Source organism: Balaenoptera borealis, assembly GCF_965194805.1.
Source record: "Balaenoptera borealis genome assembly, chromosome: 20".
Taxonomy (NCBI): domain Eukaryota; kingdom Metazoa; phylum Chordata; class Mammalia; order Artiodactyla; family Balaenopteridae; genus Balaenoptera; species Balaenoptera borealis.
In genome coordinates this window covers 40927328-40952000 of record NC_138879.1, presented here as the reverse complement: position 1 = coordinate 40952000, position 24673 = coordinate 40927328, and the positions used below count along the sequence as shown (strand labels likewise).

At 50.4% G+C, this 24673-nt stretch overlaps 1 protein-coding gene across 12 annotated transcripts; it reads left to right on the top strand.

The window, feature by feature from the left end:
• Positions 1 to 983: 983 nt before the first annotated feature.
• LIG3 (DNA ligase 3) lies at positions 984 to 24016 on the top strand. 12 transcript variants are annotated; one of them, XM_082370866.1, is made up of 21 exons: positions 995 to 1123; positions 2021 to 2081; positions 3453 to 4000; positions 6046 to 6189; positions 8314 to 8511; positions 9180 to 9331; positions 9998 to 10188; positions 10286 to 10363; positions 11180 to 11348; positions 12903 to 13058; positions 14823 to 14954; positions 15336 to 15415; positions 16376 to 16463; positions 17151 to 17228; positions 17516 to 17639; positions 18247 to 18389; positions 18727 to 18801; positions 19261 to 19407; positions 19933 to 20140; positions 20543 to 20631; positions 21750 to 24016. In XM_082370866.1, the coding sequence occupies exons 3-21, from the start codon at positions 3457 to 3459 to the stop codon at positions 21981 to 21983; spliced, it is 3030 nt and encodes a 1009-aa protein (XP_082226992.1). In that variant the 5' UTR covers positions 995 to 1123; positions 2021 to 2081; positions 3453 to 3456; the 3' UTR covers positions 21984 to 24016. The 12 variants fall into 12 exon arrangements, 11 of the variants coding, with proteins under 11 accessions (XP_082226993.1, XP_082226992.1, XP_082226986.1 ...); XM_082370859.1 differs by having other exon boundaries at positions 1009 to 1123; positions 2025 to 2081; XR_014238194.1 differs by lacking the exon at positions 995 to 1123 and adding an exon at positions 21078 to 21192 and having other exon boundaries at positions 1164 to 2081; positions 21750 to 21866.
• The last annotated feature ends 657 nt before the right edge of the window (positions 24017 to 24673 follow it).

Genomic DNA, 24673 nt, shown 5'->3' with positions numbered 1-24673 from the left:
TCCTCTGAGCCTGCTATTCTTTTGTACTTTGGTTGGTTGGTTGGTTTTTTTGGCCGGGCCCCAAGGCTTGGGGGATCTTAATTCCCCCATCAGGGACTGAACCGGCCCCACCACTGAAAGCGCCCAGTCCTAACCACTGGATCGCCAGGTGTAAAAACAGCCATCCTAATCTCTCAAAAAGTTGACCTGAGGTTTAAAAGAAACATACTTTCAACAATACACAATCAAGGGTTTTCTGTACCCATTACTCCTTTATATATGTATCTAGTGCCCCTTTCCAATTAAATAACATTTATTGAATACTTACTATGTGCTAGGCACTTTGCGGGACACAAGACAATTGAAATACAGAAAAATAGATTGAATAACGCGACCTTTGCCTTCCCCAAGCTCATCACAATATAGTTTCTCAACCAGTACCTTTAATGACTAGATAATCTCTAAAGTTAAGAGCAAATCACGGGGGCACTTCCCTGGTGGCGCAGTGGTTAAGAATCCGCCTGCCAATGCAGGGGATACGGGTTCAAGCCCTGGTCCAGGAAGATCGCACATGCCGGGGAGCAACTAAGCCTGTGCACCACAACTACTGAGCCTGCGCTCTAGAGCCTGTGAGCCGCAACTGAGCCCACGTGCCACAACTACTGAAGCCCACGCGCCTAGAACCCATGCTCCGCAACAAGAGAAGCCACCGCAATGAGAAGCCCGAGCACGGCAACTAAGAGTAGCCCCCACTCACCGCAACTAGAGAACGCCCACGTGCAGCAACAACCTAACACGGCCAAAAATAATAAATTTTTTAAAATAAGAGCAAATCAGGGGGTCCCCGGCGTTCCTTCAGGCGCCGCCTCATCCCAGCATCTGGGCTTTCTCCTGATGGGTAAACACCCCCGCCACGCCCCAATACAGACTCCTGGGCCTCTCCGGGGGAACCTGACCACCACCCACGTGGCAGGCGCAGGGCGGGGACTTGAGGCGCCGCTGGGGCCTGGACCTCTGCGCCTGCGCGCTGCGGCCAGCACAAGGACCCGGATTTAAAGAGACAGGCGTTACAACCTTGGTGGCTGCGCGCGGCCTGTGGGTGCCTGGCCCTAGGCCTGAGGTGGAGCCGGAGCCGGGAAGGCAGGTGAGGGATGGCGCGGCCGGGCCGGGCAGGGGGGAGAGAGGCAGCCCGGGTTCCGAGGCTGGGGCGGCTGGGAGCCAGCCTCCTGACCTCCTCCTCCGCCCGCCCGCGGAGCCCCAGGGCACACCCTCTGTGACGTGAAGGCCCCCGGGGAGCCCCACCGGCCTGCGCCGAGGCAGGGTGCCCCCGGCTTCCGCGGGGCTGCTCTGGCCGGATCTGCCCACCCGCCGCGCTGAAGTCGATGGGCTCCGGAGGGACCTCGGGAGCCTTTCTCTACCCGCCGCGTCCCCTTCAGCCCAGCCCCGGGCTGTGTCCTGGAGGCCCCTCCTGCCCGAATCGAGGGACTCGCTTCCCCGCCCCCTCCCGGTGTCCCCGCTGTCCGCCCCGGGCAGTAGTAGCCCGTGCCCACTCCCGAAAGCGTCGCGGGGAGGCCCTCCGGGAAAAACGGTCGCGGAGCTTTCACTTCCCGGCCCGGCTGCGTTCAGGCCTCAGTGGTTTCCTTTTCGGCTCCCTTTGATGAAATGCTGAGCGGCGGCTCTGGGGGCTGTGAGCCAGGCGGGGTTTCTCACAGCGGCTTTGTGCCTCCTCGTGGCCCAGCGCCTCCTGGGCCCTGCGGAGGGTCGGTCGCTGCGAGGTCCTCTCCAGTCGGCTCCTGTGGTCCCGGCGTGGGGGGAGGGGGGACGGGAGGGGGAGGGCTTCGTTGCTCGCCCCCCAAGGAAGGTGGTGAACCTTGTTCTGAGCGCCTCTTACGGGCCTGCCGTGCTTTCCCGTACCTCACCTCTGTGGTTCCTCAACTTCTGGGGGTTATAGAGACCTTAGTGAGTTGCCTGAAAATCATGACCGTCTCTCCCGCCCGAAATGTACAATGCTGAATGTGCACCTTTTTGTATACATTTTCAGGGAGTTCAGAGCCTCCCCCCCCCCCATGGACTTATTTTAATTTTCCCAGCCATCCCGTGAGGTAGGTATTATTTTCTCTGTCTTAGAAATAAGAAAACAGACTCAGGGGAGTTAAAGGAAATTCTCAAAGATAACATAGTCCTTAAACTGTATGGTCACACTTGTGCTCCCGTCTCTGATTCCCAGTTACGTGCTGTCCTCTGCATCATGTTGCGCTACAGTAAGTAAAGCCTGCTTTACATTATCACCCAATAGCAATTTCACTACAGAGGTGGGTGCAGGCTGAAAATAACGTCCAGTCTGTTTAAAGTTGGAACTGTGAGGATACTTCAGAAAATATGGATATAAGAAGGTGGGGGATGCCATGTGGATATGATACCTGTTTCCATTTGGGGTGATTGATCAGTTCCTTTGATTCTTGCTGTTCCAGCTACTTCAGCATTTCCCAATTCAAGCTGTTGAATTATAACCATGCTAGTTTCACATAGGGAGCTTCTGCTTAAAGGATAACCGCTTCATTGATTTTGAGGGCTTTATTCTTAGAGTGACAACCCTTTGAGTTAGGTACTATTATTATCCACATTTTACAGTTGAGGAAATTGAGAAACTGAGAGGTGAAGTAACCTACCAAGGTCATACAGCCAATGAGCTAGGATTTGAAACCAAGCAGTCTGGTTTTAGGCTCCATTTAATTGCCTCTCAAAATAGGGCTTCTGATTAAATCACACATCTATATAGTGGCTTAATTATTTTCTGAGGACGGCATATATTTTATATTTCACATTTAAAACTTCATGAACATAATGTAGTGGGGTTTTTTTGTTTTGTTTGCCGCACCACACAACTTGTGGGATCTCAGTTCCTCAACCAGGGTTTGAACCCCGCCCACTGCAGTGAAAGCGCAGAGTCCTAACCACTAGACCACCAGGGAACTCCCAATGTAATTTTACTTGATGATTAAAAAGAAACTTTAGGATCTTATTATACTTAAGGCTCACCATCCATTTTAAGGATTAGGGGCTGCTGGTGGCCTGAGAGAAGGTTTTATGTTATTTGGAGTCTCTTGATTGTGATTTACTAGATACACATGTATACATTAGATAATTGAACATCCTTTTGCAAACTGAATTTTCCTGTATTGGAACTCTTCATCCTGTAGGCAATAAATCTTTCATACTTGGTCTTCCCTGGTGGTCCAGTGGTTAAGACTTTGAGCTTCCACTTCAGGGGGCGCAGGTCCGATCCTGGATGGGGGAACTAAGATCCCACGTGCTGTGCTGCACAGCCGGAAAAAAAAAAAAAAAATCTTTCATACTGTGGGAAATGTTTGATTGGTCAGCATGGATTGTGTTAGGATGTCTGCCTTTGAGGAAATTAGAAGCCTACCTCCTCGTTTATAACTCACTTTTCTGCCTCTCACCCTTTCATGCAGCTGTATGACTTTGGCTTTTAAGATCCTCTTACCACCAACTCTCCGTGCGCTCAGCCAGAAAGAACTGTGCCTATTCCGAGAACATCACTGGCCTGACATAAGACAGTTCAGCCGGTGGTCAGAAACAGTTCTTCGTGGACACCGCCTCCTCCAGAGAAGAAAGCCTGTTGTGTCATTCCAGGAAAGCAATCTAAGACCACGTGCCACCCGCCTTGTTTTCTTGCCAGGGTCGCATGTGGGACTCTGCAGTGGCCCCTGTGAGATGGCAGAGCAACGGTTCTGTGTGGACTATGCCAAGCGTGGCACAGCCGGCTGCAAAAAATGCAAGGAAAAGATTGTAAAGGGCGTGTGCCGAATCGGCAAGGTGGTGCCCAATCCCTTTTCAGAGTCAGGGGGCGATATGAAAGAGTGGTACCACATTAAATGCATGTTTGAGAAACTGGAGCGGGCCCGGGCCACCACAAAAAAAATTGAGGACCTCACAGAGCTGGAAGGCTGGGAAGAGCTGGAAGATAATGAAAAAGAACAGATAAGCCAGCACATTGCAGGTGGGATGGAGAATACTGCTTTCTCATCTTATTATTGGTGCTGAGAAGAAAAGGGATGAGAGTAGAGCCCAATTTCTTTCTTCCTGTTTGTCTTTCTGTCTTTAAGTTTTGGTTCAGAAATAACTTAAAACTCACAGAAGAGTTGCAAGAATAAAAATAATACAAAGAATGCTCATATTCACCTTTTTTTTTTTTTTTTTTTTTGGCCACACCACGTAGCTTGTGGGATTTTAGTTCTCCAACCACAGATTGAACCCGGGTCCTCAGCAGTGAGAGCGCAGAAAGAATCCTAACCACTGGACCGCTGGGGAATTCCCTCAGATTTACCTATTGTTAACATCGTGCTCTCTTTGCTTTATCATTTGTGTTCACGTGTGTGCGCTCGCGCTCGCGCGCTCTCTCTCTCTCTCTCTCTCTCTCTCTCTCTCTCTCTTACTCTCTCCTTCCACACACACACAATTTTTTTTTCCTGAACCATTTGAGCATACATTATGGCTCTTTGCCTTTAAATACTTCAATGTGTATATCTTAAGAATAAGGATATCTTGACTATAATACACCTATCAACCAGTAAATTTATCATGATATAATACTTTAATCCACCATCTGTATTCTAGTTTTGTCAGTTGATCAGATAATTTACAGCTTTTCTCTCCCTTCAGTATGGAATCCTAATCTAAGGTCGGGTATTTCATTTAGTTGTCATTTCTGGCCTCCTTTAATCTGGAACATTGCCATGGTCTTTCTTTTTCTTTTATGTCATTGACATTTTTGAAGAATAGAGTACCTACCACTACACCCTTTTATCTATCAATTTATTATCTGTATGAACTCAGAGATTACTACTTTTTCCTGGTGGTTTATAATTGTACTGTATTAATTTGGTACTAAATTGTCCCATATTTGGCCAGTTGGGAGCCCCTTTGAGCTAGTTTCTGTCCTCAATGCCCAAATCACTTTTTTAAAAATGTTCTAAAGTACTTCCTTACTCTCTGGCATAACAGTATGCTTGCCCTTAGGCTTACCTTGTATGTATCCTATCTCATCCCTGGAATCAGCGATTTCTCTGGAGTCCTTATTCCTGTTAGTGGGAAAATGGCATAAGAGACCAAAATCTAGATGTTCCATGTCCTGGGTGCCATGAGGTGTCCTTGCTTTTAAGCCCTTTCAGCAGACAGAACTAGAAAATATATGTTCGTATGTATACAAAAACATATATACATACACAGATACATATATATGTGCACATATGTGCATATTCACATGTATGCATATTTTAGAAATCTTATACTGATACTTACAAATCCAATTAGTACTTTCTGACCTTCACTGTCTTCATCTATAAAGTAATATTCATATCTTCAATTAAGTTTAGTTCTGGTCACTGTAGGAGTACTCTAAAATGGGCATCTATCTTTGTTCTTTGAGAGGAAAAGAGATTTCTGGGAGAGAAAACTACTCATACATTTTTTTCTCAAGCTCCCCTCCTGCCCTGCCTGGCCTTAGCCATTGGCCTCAGCCTTTGTTACTTCTTGACCCATCTCATTCAGAGGAAGAAAAACATGAGGTAGAAGTAAACTGTCAGATAGCTCAAATAACTCAGCAGCTGGAAGTTTTTTCCTACTTATACCAAATCAACATGCTCTGTTTATCCATCTTCATTTTACTTTCTTGGTTATCTGTAAATTGGGGCTAATTCCATAAGCTGAGTTCGCCACATTTCATCTGTTGAGACATGATTTCTGATTTCCTCCAAATAATCTGGAGATTATTATATGTGGGCTAAGGGGTGGAGAGTGTTGATGAAAATTTAAGTTACTAATGAAAAAGAGTAACAGTCTTTTGTCCCCAGGACACCCTCTCCCTAATAACCTATTACTCACTACCTCCACTCAAGAAGACCAGCCAGCCAGTAGTCAGCATTGGGTTAATACCATGGTAGTAACTTACCTAGCCAGGCTATAAGAGCAGTTGATAGATTCTTTGGAAGCTTTCTCAGGGATCTTTCACTGAAGGATATTTTCCCTTCTTTTGGGATCCTACAGATCTGTCTTCCAAGGCAGCAAACACACCAAAGAAGAAAGCTGTTGTCCAGGCTAAGTTGACAGCCACTGGCCAGGTGACATCTCCAGTGAAAGGTGCCTCATTTGTCACCAATACCAATCCCCGGAAATTTTCTGGCTTTTCAGGTAAGATAGGTCAGGGTTACCTGAGCTGTTAACAGTCCTCCTTTTAATTTGGTATCCTATTTGGGACTCTGGTTAAGAGTGAACATTCTGAAAGAAAAAAAAAAGTGAACATTCTGTGCTATCTAGCCTCCTTAATACAGGTGAACCTTGAACAACATGGGCATTAGGGGCTCCAAACCCTCTGCACAGTTGAAAATTTATAGTCTACCCTCCTTATCCCGTGTTCCTCCATATCCATGGTTCTACCATACCCTCAGTTTGCATCCATGGATTCAATCAACTGCAGATTGTATAGTACTTATTTGCTATTGAAAAAAATGTGTGTAAGTGGGCCCATGCATTTCAAACCTGTGTTGTTGAAGGGTCAACTGTAATTTGCTTCCATCTGAGCAGGGAGGTAATGGCTAATTCTCAGTGCCCCACTTGTATAGCATTTCTTAGTATATTTTAATCTCTGTTGCAGCAAAAAGATGTTTGTTTTGTCAAGACTTTTTCCCCTCGAAGTAGTTTACCTGGATCAGACATTATTATAACCTGCCCTTTACTTCCTTGTTTTTTGATAATGGAAGAATCTTGAGAAATTGCATGCCTAAACTTGCCCAAACTGGAGATGAAAGTAGAGAAAAAGGGGGATGTCCTGCATGGCCTTGTGTAGCAGATAGCATTGGACTAGGGGCTTTTACATACTTGGTTTCATTTGTTCTTCGTTAAACGTTGGGAAGTACTTGTATTAGGCCCATTTTATGAAAGAAAGCCAATGCTCCGCATCATTTTGGAGTTAGTATTTACACTGAAGTCTGTCTAACTCCAGCACCTGTGGTCTTTTACCCTACAACCTGTTACTTCTTTTATATGGAGACATTCTTGTGACTGCCTCAGCTAAAGAAAATAAAGTCAGAACACATGGGCTCAGAAGTTGTTTGAGGAGGTTGCTGCTATAATGAGTGAAAGAAGCCCGGACTTGAGGTCAGAAGACCTGGGTCCTGGTCTGAGCCTCTGTGGCGTCATCTGTGAAGTGGGAATGGCAACACCTGCCTTGTTGATCCCACAGTGTCTCACAAGGAATAAAGGAGATGAAGTTGCAACATCAGTGCCTGACTCTCTGGGATTTTTTATTATTTTAAAACTCCGAGGTTTGCTTGGTTTTTGTCTAATGGTAGGCCAAAGATAGAAATACGGAAGAGTCCAGGTGACAGTAAGGGCAGTGTGTTTCTGGAAGGGCCCTGGTTCTAGGGAGCGAATTTGGGAGAAACGGGGTGTTCTAGTTCTTACAAGCTTTTGAACAGTGACACTTTGGAGATTTTGTCCCCTAAAATCCTCTTTAGACTCCGGGTTAGAGATGAGGATAGATTTATAATTTACAAAGCCCAGGCAAGAAGACACTTAAATCAGCAGACAGCTTGCTAATGGCTTTGCTGCAAGCTTGCAGAATGAAATTTACTTTGTAAATGGTCACAAGGAGGTAAAAGAGTATCAACTCAAAAGAGTTGTACAGTTATTTGGGGTGTCTGGAGGAAAGCCCTACTTGTTGCCTACTTTTTCTTTTTACAATAAGAAAGAAAAGAAAGTGGTGATGGGGGTGGGTGGGAGTGGCAAGGAGCTGGGAATGTCTTCTCTCCTCTGGCCTTGGTCTCCTCATCAATAAGAAGAGATTGAACTAGATAATTTTTAAGGCTTCTTCCAGTTCCAACAATCTGCAGTAGCAATGGTTTCAGATTGACCAACGAGTCCCCTGATTTCTTCCCCCTTCCTGATCCCAACTTTTCTGGGTTCAGCTTTGCAAGTGCTCTGAGATCGTCCTGACCACTCTTGGCCTGAAAATGGCCCTTATTCTTCTGTGAAGCAATCATATAAAGAGATGCACATCAGCTGGTCTTCTGCTTCAGTGTGAGGCCGTCGTTTCTTTACTATTAACAGCTGTGAGATTTGGGGAGATCACTTGACTTCCATTTTTTTACCCATAAAATGGGTATAATATCTACCCCCAAAGGGCTCGTTTTAGGGAATTAAGTGAAGCTACATATGTATAGAGCACGAGCAGAGTGTCTATTAGTTTCCCTTTATTCCTTTTCAGCAAGGCAGAATGAATCATCTATGCTGTCTCTCTATTTCTCTTCCCAACAGCGAAGCCCAACAACTCTGGGGAAGCCCACTCAAGCCCTACCCCTAAGACAAGTCTGTCCTCAAGCAAATGTGACCCTAAGCACAAGGATTGTCTGCTACGCGAGTTTCGGAAGTTGTGTGCCATGGTGGCTGAAAATCCTAGCTACAACACGAAGACCCAGATCATCCAGGACTTCCTTCAGAAAGGCACAGCAGGAGGTGGGGCCTCGAGCATCCTGGATGGGCTTCTCCTCTAAAGAGCTCAGAGTCGTGGCCGCTTCATGGACATGTGAACTGTACAGTTGCACGAGGCCTCGCGCTTGGTTTAATGCTCTGCTATTGCCATCTTGAAATTCTTAACACTTTTAAACAAAGAGCCCACATTTTCATTTTGTACTGGGCCCCACGAAGTGTGTAGCCAGTGTTGCTCAAAACATGTTGACATCTTTCTTCCTCCCTTACTCTGCCACCCAGGAAGCCAGAAGAACCTATCCCATTTGACCAAGAGGAAAATTCACTATCCTGCTTGTTTGATTAGTTTTTTGTGAACCACTTGCACAGCTTGGGAATAGAATCTTCCACCTGTGTTTCTTTCATTCATCTAACAAATGATCATTGAGCATCTGTAATGTGCTCATCACTGGGGACACTACAGTGAAAGTCATGGTTCTGCCATGCAGGAGTTCATCCAGGGGCTAGAAGGGAGGCACACCACCAGCCACCCAACGCCACGGCCTTTGCTGCCGTAGTGAAATGCACACCCTACCCTGTGGTCCCATCACGGCAAGGGCAGCAATGTAGACATCTCTTTTGGTTCCTTGAGGTTATGTATTTATTTGTTTAAGCTTCATTTCTCAAGAAGGGTTTCTTTCTTCTGTCTCCTCCAGATGGTTTCCACGGTGACGTGTACCTAACAGTGAAGCTGCTGCTGCCGGGTGTTATTAAGAGTGTTTACAACTTGAATGATAAGCAGATTGTGAAGCTTTTCAGCCGCATTTTTAACTGCAACTCAGATGATATGGCACGAGACCTAGAGCAGGTCAGAGGAAGGGGAGGGAAGGTGGATTCCAGGTGGGGTTCTGCCTAGCCAAGCACCTGTACCCTCTTTTTTCTGGTGGAGCTCATACTGTTTTAGGAAACTGAAACCCACTTGAGCAAGCTTTCATTATGAGAGGAGCTGAATGGGAGGCTACAGCTGTTAGTTTCACAAGATTCTGAGGACTGAACTTATACTACTGCTGCACCCGAGAGGCCTAGACCTCGAGGGGCTGGATCTGAGACTTCCCACTATCTCTCCAGGGGCTCTTATTCTAGACCCTGGCTTTTTCTGGCTTTTTTTCCCCTATAACTTGGGCTTACCATTCAGTTTTGGTTTGTTCATGACTCCAGCCTTGGCACAATGGAAAGTTTCTCTCCAAACATCCCCATTATCTGATGACCACATCTGTCTCTTAGTTCAGATTCTGACAGGCCTCAAATTGGCTTGGCCCTGGATTAGTTCTTGCATCACTTCTCAGCTAAGGCAGGTGGCCAGATCCTGTGGTGGATGGAGGTACCCTTACCCATGAGCTGTGGGTGGGACAGATTCTTAAGAAGTGAGGTCAATATGTGTGAGTTGGGGATAGGAGCGGTGATTGAAATCTCTGATTCACCTTTAGTCCTGGGGACTCAGGGGTTACACTTGGCCACTCTGGGGTTGCTGCAGTGGCATTTTGGTTTTTGGAGACAGGGTGACGTGTCAGAGACAATCAGAGTCTTCTTTGAGCAGAGCAAGTCTTTCCCCCCAGCTGCCAAGAGCCTTCTTACCATCCAGGAGGTGGATGAATTCCTCCTGCGGCTCTCCAAGCTCACCAAGGAGGACGAGCAGCAACAGGCCCTGCAGGACATCGCCTCCAGGTGGGGATGGGCCCCGGGGGATGGAATCACTAGGGAAGGAAGGTTTGGGAGTGCAGAGCTTTTCAAAGACCAAGCTGAATGTGCCTCGTCCCTCTAGGTGTACAGCCAATGACCTTAAGTGCATCATCAGGTTGATCAAACATGATCTGAAGATGAACTCAGGTGCAAAACATGTGTAAGTACCCGGTGCTCTGATAGTTGAAGCTGCCCACTTTCTTTGTTGTCAGCTGGTGTCAGGACTTTGGAGCCCTGATTTGGTTTGTTTTTTTTTGTTTGTTTGTTTTTAATTATTAGCACCTTTAATTATTATTTATTTATTTATTTATTTTTTGGCTGTGTTGGGTCTTCGTTTCTGTGCGAGGGTTTCCTCTAGTTGCGGCAAGCGGGGGCCACTCTTCATCGCGGTGCACGGGCCTCTCACTATCGCGGCCTCTCTTGTTGCGTAGCAGAGGCTCCAGACGCTCAGGCTCAGTAGTTGTGGCTCACAGGCCCAGTTGCTCCGCGGCATGTGGGATCTTCCCAGACCAGGGCTCGAACCCGTGTCCCCTGCATTAGCAGGCGGATTCTCAACCACTGCACCACCAGGGAAGCCCCTGATTTGGTTTTGAATCCTGATTCTCCCTTCTTCCTTCCTGTGGGACCCATCACTTGACCTAGCTCAGCCTCCATTTTCTCAGACATTAAATGGAGATAACAGTACCTTTTCACAGAGTTATTACAGTCAAACGTATGGAATATGTTCAGTAATTATGGTATGAGTTGCTTGCCCATTCCAGCCCCCTCTTTGCTGGGGCAGCATCCATGTAGCACAGTATCTCAAAAGAGCTGAGTTTTCCAAGAGCTTTTTCTCCTGTGAAAGTCTTTAGACAATAGAACATAACCCCTTCCCCGTATATTGGGAGCCCTCCTCTCTCTGAGGACAGACTGTTATCCAAAGCATTAAGGTCAAAGGCAGTGGTTTTTGTTTCCTTGCTCCTGTCGGCCTTGGCAGGTTAGATGCCCTAGACCCCAATGCCTATGAAGCCTTCAAAGCCTCACGCAACCTGCACGATGTGGTGGAGCGGGTCCTCCGCAACGAGCAGGAGGTGAAGAAGGAGCCAGGCCGGAAACGAGCTCTGAGTGTCCAGGCCTCACTGATGACCCCGGTGCAGCCCATGCTGGTAAGGACGCTGCTCTGGCCCTGCTTTCTACTCCTATCCAAGGTTACTATCCTTCCCCGTGAGATCTGATAGGGTGCGATGTTGACAGCCTGTGCAAGTTGGCTGGAGGAGTTTGGGGAAGGAAGAGTAGAGATGCAGAGGTTGTTTCTCATGGAGGAGTAAAGGCAGAGGAGGAGACGGAGTGACCTGGTGGAAAGGCCTGAGATCTAGGCCCGGCTCGGCCATCAGCAGGCTGTAGAATCTTAGGTGAGTTCCTTAGCCTCTCTTGGTCCTTAGTTTTCTTATGGGAATGAAGTCTGAAGCGTCTACCTAGAGCGGTTCGCCTGTCATCTTTCCTGAAGTCAGGTAGATGTATGAAGTAACTCCTGTTTCTGTGACCTGCCCCAAGGTAGCTCTGAGAGTTGGTGACAGAGCCAGGCTTCCTATGACAGGGTGACTTGGGTCTCCTTTTTTTCTGGAAAGAGAGGAAGCTTAAGGAATGAAGACCAGCTCTTCTTGGGCCTCTGCTCATTTCATGAGAAATGAGATTTCCTTTCTGGCGGGTTCCTATGCGACACGACTGTCCACACCCGCTGCCAGGCCTGCTGGGAGAGCCTCTGCATTGTTTCAGTGGGGTGCGCTGCTTTGTATGAAACGGTCTTGTGAGTTTTACTGAAGTCTTGGTCTAGGTTTCTGTGTTAGGGACGGGGAAGTATTCTGTGGGACAGCCAGCACCAAAATAGTGAGATCTCCACTTGAGGGACCGGTCCCCTCCATTAGTGGCCTTTCTGACTTTTATAAGAATTCTTTCTGGAGTCTGTCCTACAGCCTGTCATTTGAAGAGTGGCATGGGTTATACAGCTTACTGGTTAACCACCCAGGCTCTGGAGTTGGGCCTAAACTCACATCTCATTTCTGCCCTTTACTAGCTATGTAACCGAAAGTGGGCATTTAACCTCTGTGAACTTCAGCTTTCTCATTCATAAAGCGAAAACAATATTTACGGCATAAGATACTACATTGAGGATGAAATGAAATTTTGTGTATGATCTGACACATAGAAATACCTCCAAGATGATAGTCATTGTTGTTTGGGTCAGGACAGCACAGGTATGTGAATAAGCGCTCCTGTGTCATGTCCTTTCCTAGGGATCCCTGATCACTGCCATCCTGCCAGCCTCACTGTCACCTGCACGCTTTAATCTTACCTCTGCGTACCCCCTGTGCTGAGATAACGGATGTGTTCAGTAATAAGCCAGAGGCCCTGCAAGACCCTAAATTATTATTGAGAAAAAAATCAAATGCTGTTTCAGTGGAATTGTATTTGCTCTACAGTGAACTGCATTCATATAGTCCTCAAAATGCAAGCTCCTGTGTCAATTTCGGTGGTGCTTTTATAGTTGGAATACGACACTGCCCAGCCTTTTCCATTCCCATCACCTCTTCGGCAGCCTGCCCTGGGGGTATGCTCTGGCTGTTGGTCCCTGGGACCTGGGCTCTGGGCTGTCCTTGCTGAGCAGCCCCTCTTGGAAGAGCACCTGTTAAGTCTCCAGGCTTTTCTTTCCCTACCCCAAGGCCGAGGCCTGCAAGTCCATCGAGTACGCGATGAAGAAGTGTCCGAATGGCATGTTCTCTGAGATCAAGTATGATGGGGAGCGAGTCCAGGTACATAAGAACGGGGACCACTTCAGCTACTTCAGCCGCAGTCTCAAGCCAGTCCTGCCGCACAAGGTACAGGTCCCTTCCTTTCCGCTGGGACTCTTTCACTTCCTGCCTCTAAGAATCTCAAAGCCAATGTTCCGTAGCCATTCCAGCTCTGGTGTAAAATAGGGTCTATTTTGTATTTGTTGAATGAAAGAATGAATTCATTTATTCAGTTTTGGAGTCTTCCAATAATGAGGGGCTGCTCAGTAGGGACAGCCAAAGAGCGCAGACAGGCGTCAGTCAGCACAGAGCCCGGGGGCAGTGATGCCGGCCGTGATGCTGGGACAGCGAGAGCTCAGCTGGTGAGCCACGTGCAGTGCTTGTCTTCTGCGTTTCCAGGTCCTGTGTGCTCCCCCTGAGCTAAGTCATGGCTCAGGTACAAAGGGCCAATGGGCTGTCATTCATTAATTTGTTCAACAAATGTTTATCAAGTGTTCAGTATATTCTGGGCACTGTTTAGGTAGTGGGCATCCAGCATTAAAAAAAAAAAAAAAAATGGGTGGAAGTTCTGCCCCTCCAGAAGCTTATATTCAGATGTAAACACAATCCCACAAGGATTTCTGGGAGCCCAGAATCCTGCCCTCAATCAGAGGGCATTGAGAACCTCGCCCCTGAGCCCTTCTTAGCTCCCGAGGCCTCTGGGAGCTTTTGGGGGTGTGTCCAGGGAAAAGCAGCGGGAACATCTGGCTCCAGTAGCTGGAGGGTAGGTAGACTTCTTGTCCTTGTTCCCCCTTCTGTCTTAGCTCGGACTCCGCTTCTCAGAGCCCCGGGAGAGGGGATGTGGTATGGGGCTCTCATCCTTACCTCAGCCTCCCCTGCCTGCTAGAGCACTGGGCAATCAGACCGTTTGGTTCGGGTGTTCTGGAGAGCTGAGCACAACCTCCCTGTGAGCATTAGTGTGGGCTCACTTGCTCCGTAGGGAGGGCTCACAGTCAAACTGCTGAGGAACAGCTAGCTCCTGGTGAGCTTGTTCTGGGGCCACCTCCTGCTCCTTAGGAAGGCATTTGGGCACAGCTTTCCAGACTGAGAGCCATTTCCCTGCTCTCCCTTACGAAAGTTTCATTCATCCCTCTCTCCGCTTTGCTTTGGTTCATGAAGGGCTGGGTCCGGGATGGAAGCGGAGTGGGATGGATGTGCAGGCCTTTCCTGTACCCCCTCCAAGCTTCTGAGGCAGTGATGGCCTAAGTGCCCTGCCAGGGGAGGATTGGACCACAGTAGTGCTCTCTGGACTGCCTTCATGGCCTTACTCGGCAGGGGCCACCATGGGTTACAGTGGGACATCTTCTTGTAGGACTGTAAACACTAAGGCTCTGCCTTCCACAGGAAAAAAATCCAATTCCAAACATCCTTTTCTTCCTCATTCTGAAGATGGCTATGGGTTCAGAGCTCCCACTCAGAGAAGAAGCTTCTCATATTTCCTTGCTCCTCCTAAGGGGATTCATTTCTTCCCTTCCATCTTTTTTCCAACTGGTCTGTTCTCCTGCACAAATCTCTGCCTGCCCACCTTCCCTCCCTCCATTCCGTGTTTGTCTGCCCCCCCCCCTCATTTTCACTCTCAGTTTCTTCCTTTTTCCTGCAAGTTCTCCTCTGCAGCCAATAGAAAATGACCTCAACATGGGCTGACCTCTTCCTGGGTCTGGGCAGAGGTCCCGAAACATAGCTGATTCTTCTTGTCTAGGTGGCTGCCGAGGCCTAGGTCTGTTCTGCACATTAGCTGGGCTTGCACATGCTGGTGTTCTGTGTTCCTTCTGGGGCCTGACTCCCTCCCCTGAGTGACCCTTCTGCCTCCAGGTGGCCCACTTTAAGGACTACATCCCCCAAGCTTTCCCTGGGGGCCACAGCATGATCTTGGACTCTGAGGTGCTCCTGATCGACAACAAGAAAGGCAAACCACTGCCCTTTGGGACTCTGGGAGTGCACAAGGTACTGGCTCAGGGCCAGATGTGCAAGAGTGAGTGTGTGCATGTGTGTGTGCTGTCAGTCTGAATGGAGAGGAATGTATCACTTACTTAGGGTCAAGCTTATCTTCATCTCTGAACTGGTTCTGAATTTAGCCCTGAGTTTAAATGTGTTTTTGTGTTTTGCATAAAAAAAGAGCTAGTAGTGGCAACTAACTTATAATTGGGTCAGTCTCTATTCAGAACCATCTGTCAAGTGCCCTTATGGCCCAGGGACTTAACAGCACAAATAGGCCTTTTGTATCAGATGCTTCAGAGGGTCTCTGGAAGTGGACTGGTACTTCCCATTTTTCATGCCCTCTTATTTTTGTCCCTTATGTACCTACTACCTCATTTTCCCTTACAGAAAGCTGCCTTCCAGGATGCTAATGTCTGCCTGTTTGTTTTTGATTGTATCTACTTCAATGATGTCAGCTTGATGGATAGGTGAGGAATCTATTTTTGAATCCTGGGTGGGGAGGTGAGGGCTTCAGACTGGAAAGGAGGGAGGAGAAGTGGCTGGAGCTGGTGCCTCTTTGTGCCCAGGAGCTGCAGCAGGAGGGAGCTGAGAGCCAGCACAGTTGCTACACAGCTCCCCATTCAATGTTAGGAAGAGCCGATGTGTTGACTAGGTCTCGGCTCTGAATGCTTAAGTCACAGAGGAAACTCAACCACCCACAGCAAAATGGATTGTTGACGAGATACAGACTATGAGCACAGTAGGGCTTCAGTTTATCTTCAGCAGCACCTACGGGTGCATAAGGCAGATAGTTTTCAGCTCAGAGGTTTTGTTTTTGGAAGAGGCCGACAACAGGAAGCTTGTGATTGTCGGTGTTCTGTGGCTGGGGCCTTCTTAGGGATAACTAGCAGTCGTGACTTAGCTGCATCCAGTTCTTGAGCCTGAGAAACCGTTTTGGCCCCTTCCTCCCTTAGAGAGGCATCCCAGCCCCCACCCTGCACACCAGCCTTGAGTGTGGAAGGGGAAGGAGACAGAGGGAGAAAGAACTGCGGGGGTAGGAGTTGGGGTTTGGGCTTCAGGTCCTGACGCCTGTCAGCCTGCTCACCCAAGCACCAGCCCGCCTGGGGCCTGGGGTGAAGCAGGGTCCAGAAAATGAGAGTCGGAGTTATTTTTCAAATGAGACCGGGATTTATACAGTCTGTTTGGGCTGATGAGGTAGAGACAGGAATTACAGCAATGAAGTGGCTCTGTGCTGTGGCTTATAACTGTCTGTCTTTGGTCCCAGTGGAGCCCTTGTCACCCTGGGCAGGCAGAACTGTTAGACATGAGGGCCCTAAGCCATGGCAAGCCCTGAAGCCGAAGTTCATTGCTGTGCTCCTTCCCTCTTCGGAACTCCTCAAGGGGGTGGGAGGATCCTGGCCTGACGTCAGTTCTCCTGTCCCCCTCAGGCCTCTGTATGAGCGGCGGAAGTTTCTTCACGATAACATGGTTGAAATTCCCAACCGGATCCTGTTCTCAGAAATGAAGCAAGTCGCAGTGAGTGAATCCAACCCTAGGCAGTGTCCTAGTGGTTTGAAAGCAGGGCAGAGAGCCCCTTGGGTCAGATGTGACTGGGAGAATGAGTCTTAATTATTTTCTTATGAGGGAAGCTGGTGTGTATACAGGCAGACCTTGGAGATACTGTGGGTTTGGTTCTAGACCATGACAATAAAGCAATATCACAATAAAATAAGTCATATGAATTTTTTGGTTTCCCAGTGCATAGAAAAGTTATGTTAATACTATACTGTAGTCTATTTAGTGTGTAATAGCATTATGTCTAAAAAAACAATGTGCATACCTTAATTAAAAATACTAAAAAATGCTCACCATCATCTGACAACACAGGGTTGCCACAACCTTCAGTTTGTATAAAACACAGTATCCGCAGAGTGCAACAAAGCAAAGCACAGGAAGACAAAGTCTGCCTGTGTTCGTCTACCAGTCTCCACCTGGGAGGGCAGGGCATGAAGCATCCTTCCCAGGTGGGCTCCCAGTGTCTCAGAGCTGAAGCAGCTCTCTGGTTGGTCGCTGCTCTGCTAGCGCTTTTGTTCCTTCTATTCAAGTCAGGGTGTTTCCAGCAGGCGCTTTGCTAGTGTGTGAAAAGAAACCCCCCTCTACCTCGCTCCCAGAGCCCTTCTCTGTTCTCATACCAACCTCAGCGTCTCTCCTGTTATCCCTCAGAAAGCCTCCGACTTGGCTGACATGATCAACCGGGTGATCCAAGAGGGGTTGGAAGGGCTGGTGCTGAAGGACGTGAAGGTAAGATGGTCACATCCTTTGATTTCTCCTGCAGAGCCCTCCCCTGAGCCTTTCCAGCCATGGCCAGGAGGTGGCGGTGGTGGTCTGAGGTGTTTGGGGGTGAGTGCTGGGGGGTGTCTTTCCAGAGTTCTGGATCCCAGACGATGGGTTTGTGTATGTTTCCCGTAGTGCCTGGAGCAGAGCGGGTTGGGCACTGTGACAGATCTGTATGTCGTGTGAAGAGGTAAAAGGCCCACCCTCGTAGAGTGTCCATTCTAGTTTGTGGTCTCTCTCTTGCTTCCCCTCAGGGTACATATGAGCCTGGAAAGCGTCATTGGCTGAAAGTGAAGAAGGACTATTTGAACGAGGGGGCCATGGCTGACACAGCTGACCTGGTGGTGCTTGGGGCCTTCTATGGGCAAGGGAGCAAAGGTCAGGGTGGCCTCTGGCCCCTGGTAGGGTACTTCTTTGAAAGGTACCACTCAAGGAATAGGCAGGCCTTTTTCCTGGCTTGGTCTGCTAGCGTGGCCAGTCATGACTTCCAAAGCTCTGGGATTAGGGGCCCCAACCTCACCCATGCTACGTCAGGCAGGGACATTGAGAGCTGCGGACCTGGAAAGGGAGAGATCAGGCAGGAGTACCCTGTGCTAGCCTGGCACAAAGAAGCTCACCACCAACTGTTTCTGCAGGGACTGGCAGCTTTCTCCTCAGGGGAAATCTCCATTTCCTGACTGGAGAGGAAGCTGGGGTCTGAGGAACTAGTACTGGTAGGCATCTTTCTGTGTGCCAGGCTCTATTCAATTCCTTTTACTCCACCAGAGCCCAGCGTCAGGTGTGATTATCCCTAATTCACTGAAGAGGAAATTGAGACTCAAAAAGGTTAAACTTACACAGCTAGTAAGGGGTAGATCCAGGAGGTGATCTCTGGCACTCTGATGCCAAGGCCTGGGCCCTTTCCTCCAGCAGGCTGCCCCTCACAGGGCACGAGGGGGTGGCAGAGATGCCCCCCCCCAGTTTATTTAGCCCCGCCTCCCCCCAGGTGGCATGATGTCCATCTTCCTCATGGGCTGCTATGACCCGAGCAGCCAGAAGTGGTGCACAGTCACCAAGTGTGCAGGAGGCCACGACGACGCGACGCTCGCCCGCCTACAGAAGGAACTGGACATGGTGAAGATCAGCAAGGTGAGGAGGGGACATGGGGGCCCTGCCCTCTGGACTGGCAATCATTCCTGAGACAGGCAGTGTTATGGGGGCTGCAGGTATCATTTATCTGTTTCCACAGAAAAGAGAGCTGCTGCTTGGCCATAGGAGCAGTATTAGGCCCTCAAGTTCTCTGAGTACCTACCTTGTGGAAACTGGCCTGCATGCCCTCCAGGCCACACCCTCTCTGGTCAGGGAGGATCCCAAGGGGTGAGGGTTAGCCTTTTGTGATAAGTCACCTGTTCTCACAAGCCCGTGACCAAGAAGGGGTTTAAGTCTCATTTGGCAACAGCCCAGGACTGCATCTTTTCTCCTCTAGGATCCCAGCAAGATACCCAGCTGGCTGAAAATCAATAAGATCTACTATCCTGACTTCATCGTTCCAGACCCAAAGGTATTAGCCCAGGGCCTGGGATCCTCCAGCCCAAAAACTGAGTTTGTACATTACATTCTCTAGTGCCACAGAGACGTCGTCACCTCAGCCTCAATGACAGTCCACCCAGGGTGGGGCTCTGGGCTGTTTAGCCAAGTGACAGGCACGGGGATGACCAGTCAACAGTGAGGAGTCGTCCTCAATAGAGAGAGAAAGGGACTGCCCATCCTCTAGTCTCAGAGGGTCTGCTCTAGAAGTGACCTGGGCCAATCCCTTCCTGCACTGACAGAGAAACTGAGGCCCAGAGAAGAAACGAGACTTCCCTAAGGTCACACAGCATCAGCAGCAACAGTGGGACTTGAATTCGTCTCCTTCCTGTTAGCCACTGCTTTTTTTATTTTAATTTGTTCTGTATTGCTTTTAGCTGGTTGGGAGGTGTTTTCTACTTAACCAGGGAGTGACCTGACTTACTCCTGACAGAAAGCTGCCGTGTGGGAGATCACAGGGGCTGAATTCTCGAAATCTGAGGCTCACACAGCCGATGGGATCTCCATCCGTTTCCCTCGCTGCACCCGAATCCGTGATGATAAGGACTGGAAGTCTGCCACTAACCTCCCCCAACTCAAGGTGCCGTCTCCTGGGCTGCGTGTGTGTCCTGTACCCCACTGTCCCAGCCTTGGAACCGAGGGCACCTGGCCTCCTGCGTCCTCTGCCTTCTCCTTTCCCCGCTGCACTGAGATGGGCAAGGAGGGCAGTTGTCAGAAAGGGGGACCAAGCCGTGGCAGGGCCGGGCCCAGCAGCACTGGGCCTCCGCCCACAGCTCCCGGTAGAGAGCCCTACCTTCGCCGGGCCCCGTGGGCAGCCCTGGGTCCTGGTGCGGGAGCGCTCCTGTCTCACGGCTTCCTGTGGAGGACCTGGCCCCAGGCTGCAGTCTCTATGCTGCGGAAAAGAACTGGGGGACAGAACAGTGATCTGTGCTGATTACTCCAGAAACAGGGCCAGAGCTAGAAAAGTACCAAGGAAGCCAGCCGCTTTTCCCTATGTGTCTCTTTCCCCTCACTGTTCCTCAGTCACCTAAAACGTACCACACAGACTGCCTGAAGCCGGTGGCTGGGAAGGGAGTGATACACCAACATTCTCCCCCCTCCTCAGGAACTGTACCAGCTCTCCAAGGAGCGGGCGGCTTTCGCCATAGTGGCCGGAGATGAGGGGAGCTCCACTACAGGGGGCAGCAGCGGAGAGAACGAGGGCACCTCGGGGCCAGCTGTGTCTCACGAGGCCCCGAGAAACTCCCCCAAGCAGCCCTCCGCCAGTGCCAAGAAGGCAGGAGGGAAGCTGAGTAGCTCCAACGGCAAAGGCGGTAAGGAAAAGGGTAGGGGCTGGGGTGATGAAGAATGGATACGAGGGCAGAGACCAAGGACAAGGACCCAGTCTCACACTCCAGCCCTGAGGTCATGTGATTCTCTGTCCACTGCAGCTGACGTTGGCTGCATTCCTGCTGTGTGTCCACCCATGGGCCAGAAGCTGTTCTGGCATCCTCCTGCTCTGTAAATCTGAATGACAGGACCCCGGGAGAGCCCCTCGGAGGCGGGGATAAGCCACCTCTGAGCTAAAGGCTCAGCGTACAGCCCTTAACCTCCTGTCTCACCCACGCTCACAGCAGAGGAAGGGCCCAGCCCTTCTCTGTACTCTCCTGACTTCAGGGACCATTATCCGCTCCCCTGCCCTCTTCTTAGTTCTCATCCTGAGCTCTCTCCTGCAGGCAACAAGCTGGCTGCAAAGCCTTCCCCTGTGAAAGTGGGAGAGAAGCGGAAGGCTCCTGATGAGACCCCATGCCAAGCAAAGGTGAGGGTAAGAAGAGCAGTGCCCTGCGGGGGGTGGGGGGGCCTCGTGTGCCCAACCCTCTGCACTTGGACTCTGAGAGACAAGCGAAGGTGTTGCCAGGACTAACTGCAACCCCCTGCCCTCCTGCAGCTGCCCCTGGCCGCGGGCTGGGCTGGCAGTGCTGCGGCTCCACCCCGTGCCCTCTTGTTGCCTTGCAGAGGCGGCCGGCCAGCGAGCAGAGAGGAAGGAGCGCTGTGCCAGCAGGCAGGCAGTAGAGCAGCCGGCCCAGCCGAGAGGCTGCAGGGACCCACCCGGCTGCCGGTCCCAAGTCACAGTTGACATTAAAGGGGAGAAAGCCCAGTCTGGGTGTGGGAGTGCAGCAGTGTGAGTTTGTGAACAGGGCCAGCCAGCGAGGAGCGGGAGAGGGCACTGGCTTGGTGACTGTCTTTTTCCCTCTCGTACTCCCTTGCTAGTCTCTGGTTTGACGGCAGCTATCGAGCGCCTCCTGAGGCCAGTGACTCGGTTCAGCCCTGGGGGAGCTGATGCCCCAAAGGGCAGATAAAGAACTCGACATCTGGTCACTACACGGTGATTGTGCCACCCCAGCCCAGGAGTCAGCACGGAGGTCTGGGAGCTCAGGCCCTGAACCCAGTGCCCAGAGCACCTATACGACCTTTCCGTCTTTTCCCTACCCGAAGCCTGTAATCCGCGCGCAGTCACGAGCCGGCTCCCGGCCCCTTGGGCAGCTAGTGCACACAGTGGACTGCTCGATCGAGCAGCCTCGCTGTGTCTGAGCGCCACTGGCCCTGCCCACCAGCCCCTGGGTGGTTCTCGGAGACATGTACTTTCCCTTTCCAAGTCCCCAGTGTAGGGAGCCGTCTCCTCTCCCTTCGCTTCCTCTAGGCAAGGATGGAAGGGCGTGTCAGTCCTATGTAATCTGGAGTGGCTGGAGGGTCGGGGTTTTGATGCCTTTACCTTTTCTCCAGTAAACTCCTTCCCCTCGTGTCCTGACCACTAGGCTCCCTCTCTCTGGCTTTTGTTCTAACCTCCCTCCTCACTGGTCTCCGCTCCCTGGGCGGAGAGCCACCTGCCCCAGCACGGTCCAGCCCTGCTCCGGGCCTGCCCTGACCACTGTGCATTTGCAGGTGCTGCCGGACATCTTCACCGGGGTGCGGCTCTACCTGCCGCCCTCCACGCCAGACTTCAGCCGTCTCCGACGCTACTTTGTGGCATTCGATGGGGACCTGGCGCAGGAATTTGACGTGGCCTCAGCCACACATGTGCTGGGTAGCAGGGACAAGAACCCTGAGGCCCAGCAGGTTTCCCCGGAGTGGATCTGGGCCTGCATCCGGAAACGGAGACTGGTAGCTCCCTGCTAGGACTGCTGCCTGCCCTCGCCCTCTGGCTGTGCTCTCCCCACTGCACTACTCCTGGACAGGGCAGGCAGGCACAGGACAGAACCTGGGGGAACGGGCTTTCTTCTCCAAGCTGTGCATCTTCCAGAACCCACCAACCACGCACGGTCTCTTCCAGACTGGAGTTAGTTGCTGTGGGTACCACCAGTGAAGTTAGTTTCTCCTGCCAGTTTACATAGGTCTTTCAGATCTGGGTGCTGGTTTTGACCTCTTTTTTTTCTTCTTTAAAAAGAAGCTTTTAAAAAAACAAAAAAAACCAGGAACTATCTTGGAGTTATGTCCTTCCCCCCACACCCTCTATAATTCTCCTAGTGATTAAGGAGTGAAGAAGGGAAGGCCGGCTGTTGAAGCTCTGTCCACAGAGCCCGTCCTGGCGGCAGTCTTTTCTCCCTTACCTGCCTCTTCTACTTCCAGGCTCATTTTAAAGTTGTATTTAAAAGAAAGACTGTCCCCAGAAATGCTTATATTTGGCAAAACTTGGTTGCAGCCTGGCCGCCAGGAATGAAGTCTCACTTGAAAGAAAACAAAATGGGTTTTCTGTCTTTGTGCTCTCCTATTACAGCGTGTGGGTCCGGTGTGAAGGGAGGGAACCATGATCAGGTAGGAAGGAAAGGGAGGTTGTTTGGGCTGCTCCTCGGGGGGATACAGGGCTCCAGGAGGATCTGCCTCCCCCAAATCTGGAAACAAGACTGCTCTTTAAAAACCCACCTGAGGACAAATCTACGCAGCCTGCTTACAAAGAATGGCTCCTGCACCGCCTGAGGCTGATTTATTTGAATAAAAGGAAAACAATTTAGCATGGACGAGTGCAGTTCAACAGAACTTTTTATGGCATTGGAAGCACCCTGTAAATCTCCACTGGCCAACATGAACCAGCCATAGTCTGAGCATGTGAAATGTGCTAACGAAACTGAGGAAGTGAACTTTTCATCTTCGTTCAAGTAGTCACGTGAGGCTAGTGCTAGTGACTATCACCTTGGGCAGTGCAGGTGTAGACAGACGTAGTTTGAATCAAGCCCTGAAATTTAACAGCCCTAACCCTCCAGGAATGGGGACAGGAACTGCACCTACATCACAGGGTTGCTGTGAAGAGTAAGTGACCTCAGGAGGCCTTCGGTAAAGCACTTAGCACAGAGCCTGGCACACAGCGGTCTAGAGTCGGGAGGATCAGCACTGGTGTGCATGTCCAGAGCCTGCCCAGGAGACTGGGGCCTGGCCTCTGACTTCAGAGCCCTGTCAGCCCACCTCCACAGCCTCGCACCTGTGCGACACAGCTCCCTCTGGTCTGTGTGCAGTTCATCATGTCACCATCTGGTTTTGAACTGACTTCCAGCTAGTTCTGCTGACTTCTGAGGGTCCATTCTGCGTTTTCTTATCAACAGATTGGCAGGCTTGTTTGTCCAGCCCCTGTGAGTGAGGTTAATGTGACTCAATCATCTCTGGAGCATACCCGAGTCTGCGTCTGAGTCTGGGCCACCGCCTCGCCCCGGCCCTCCTCCAGTGTGCTCGGCCAAGGTCACACTCCGCTGGGAGGCCAACTTCAACCTGATGGACCGGGGTTTCCACCTGCTGCTGAAAATGTGTTGGCAGGAAGGGCAGGAGGGGGAGGCGCCCTGACTCTAGGCCAGGACGTTTGGTGTTTCTGAATAGGCACCATTCAGTCTGGCTTCACTGCTGAGAAGAAGACACTCTTTTTATTCTGTCCTCTGCAGAGACAAAAGCTGCTCCTCCTCTGAGCACTGACCTACATAAATTTTCATCCCCCTCGCCAGCCTCCTCAGGCCAAGCAACTGGACAGAGCAGCAGAACAAGGCTCTCCCCTCAGGATTTTGCCAACGGACACAGACGCTGCCCTTTCGCCTGGCTGGTCTCTCACTCAGGGTGCGCTCGCACAGCAGAGGGGGGCATCTCAGTCATGAGCTCAGCCCCTCAGCCCCTCCCTGCCCCGCTGGGTGTGTTGTCTTCGGTTCACTGTACAAGGTGTTTATTTCCTTCCAGTCTTTCTGACACAATTTTTCTTTGCTGCTGAGATTAGATGTGATTTTGTATCCATGTATTTCCACAGACCGTAAACATCATCTTCAACCTCCCCAGCAGAGTGCTGGAGGCCTGCCCTCCTTTGAGCCTTTGTTTACTTGCTGCTGGTTGGCAGCAGACAAGAGGTCATCCAGGGTGCTGAACAGGTCAGCTGCCCAGAACAATGAGGACAAAGTGCTGTGGCTCAGCCTCGAGCCTTTATGCCCTTTTGGCAAGATTTCTTCTTTCCTCAGTCACAGGGCAGATCTGCACTAATCCAGCTCTCCCAAAGCCTGCCTACTCAGGAGTCCCCTCCCCTGGGCACCTAGTCAGGCAGGGGTACAGACCTGCACAGACAGGGCACTCTGCCCTTGAGGCTGGGCCAACCTCTGAGGCACACTCCAGCCACCACAGCTGTATCCACAAGCTACTGTCCATCTCCCAGGGTCACCTGAAGACTTAACTAGGCACCCTGGCTGTCCTCAGATTCCTTTCTACCCACATCTTTAAGGTCTGCCTCTACCAAATCAGTGTCCCATGTCTGAACTCACTTGATGCTTTTTCCTATTTGGACTTAGGATTGGTCCTTGTTCCTACCCAGGTCCCATCCTCTTCTAGGCTCTTCCATGACCAAGGCC

What these genes read in the sequence shown, in the direction of transcription:
- LIG3 (XM_082370861.1), top strand. Translation starts at nt 1,993, where the DNA reads ATGTGCACCTTTTTGTATACATTTTCAGGGAGTTCAGAGCCTCCCCCC. An exon ending in GAAATTTTCTGGCTTTTCAG is followed by an intron (nt 6,190 to 8,313) that starts GTAAGATAGGTC and finishes TCTTCCCAACAG; the next exon opens with CGAAGCCCAACAACTCTGGG. An exon ending in GATGTCAGCTTGATGGATAG is followed by an intron (nt 15,416 to 16,375) that starts GTGAGGAATCTA and finishes TGTCCCCCTCAG; the next exon opens with GCCTCTGTATGAGCGGCGGA.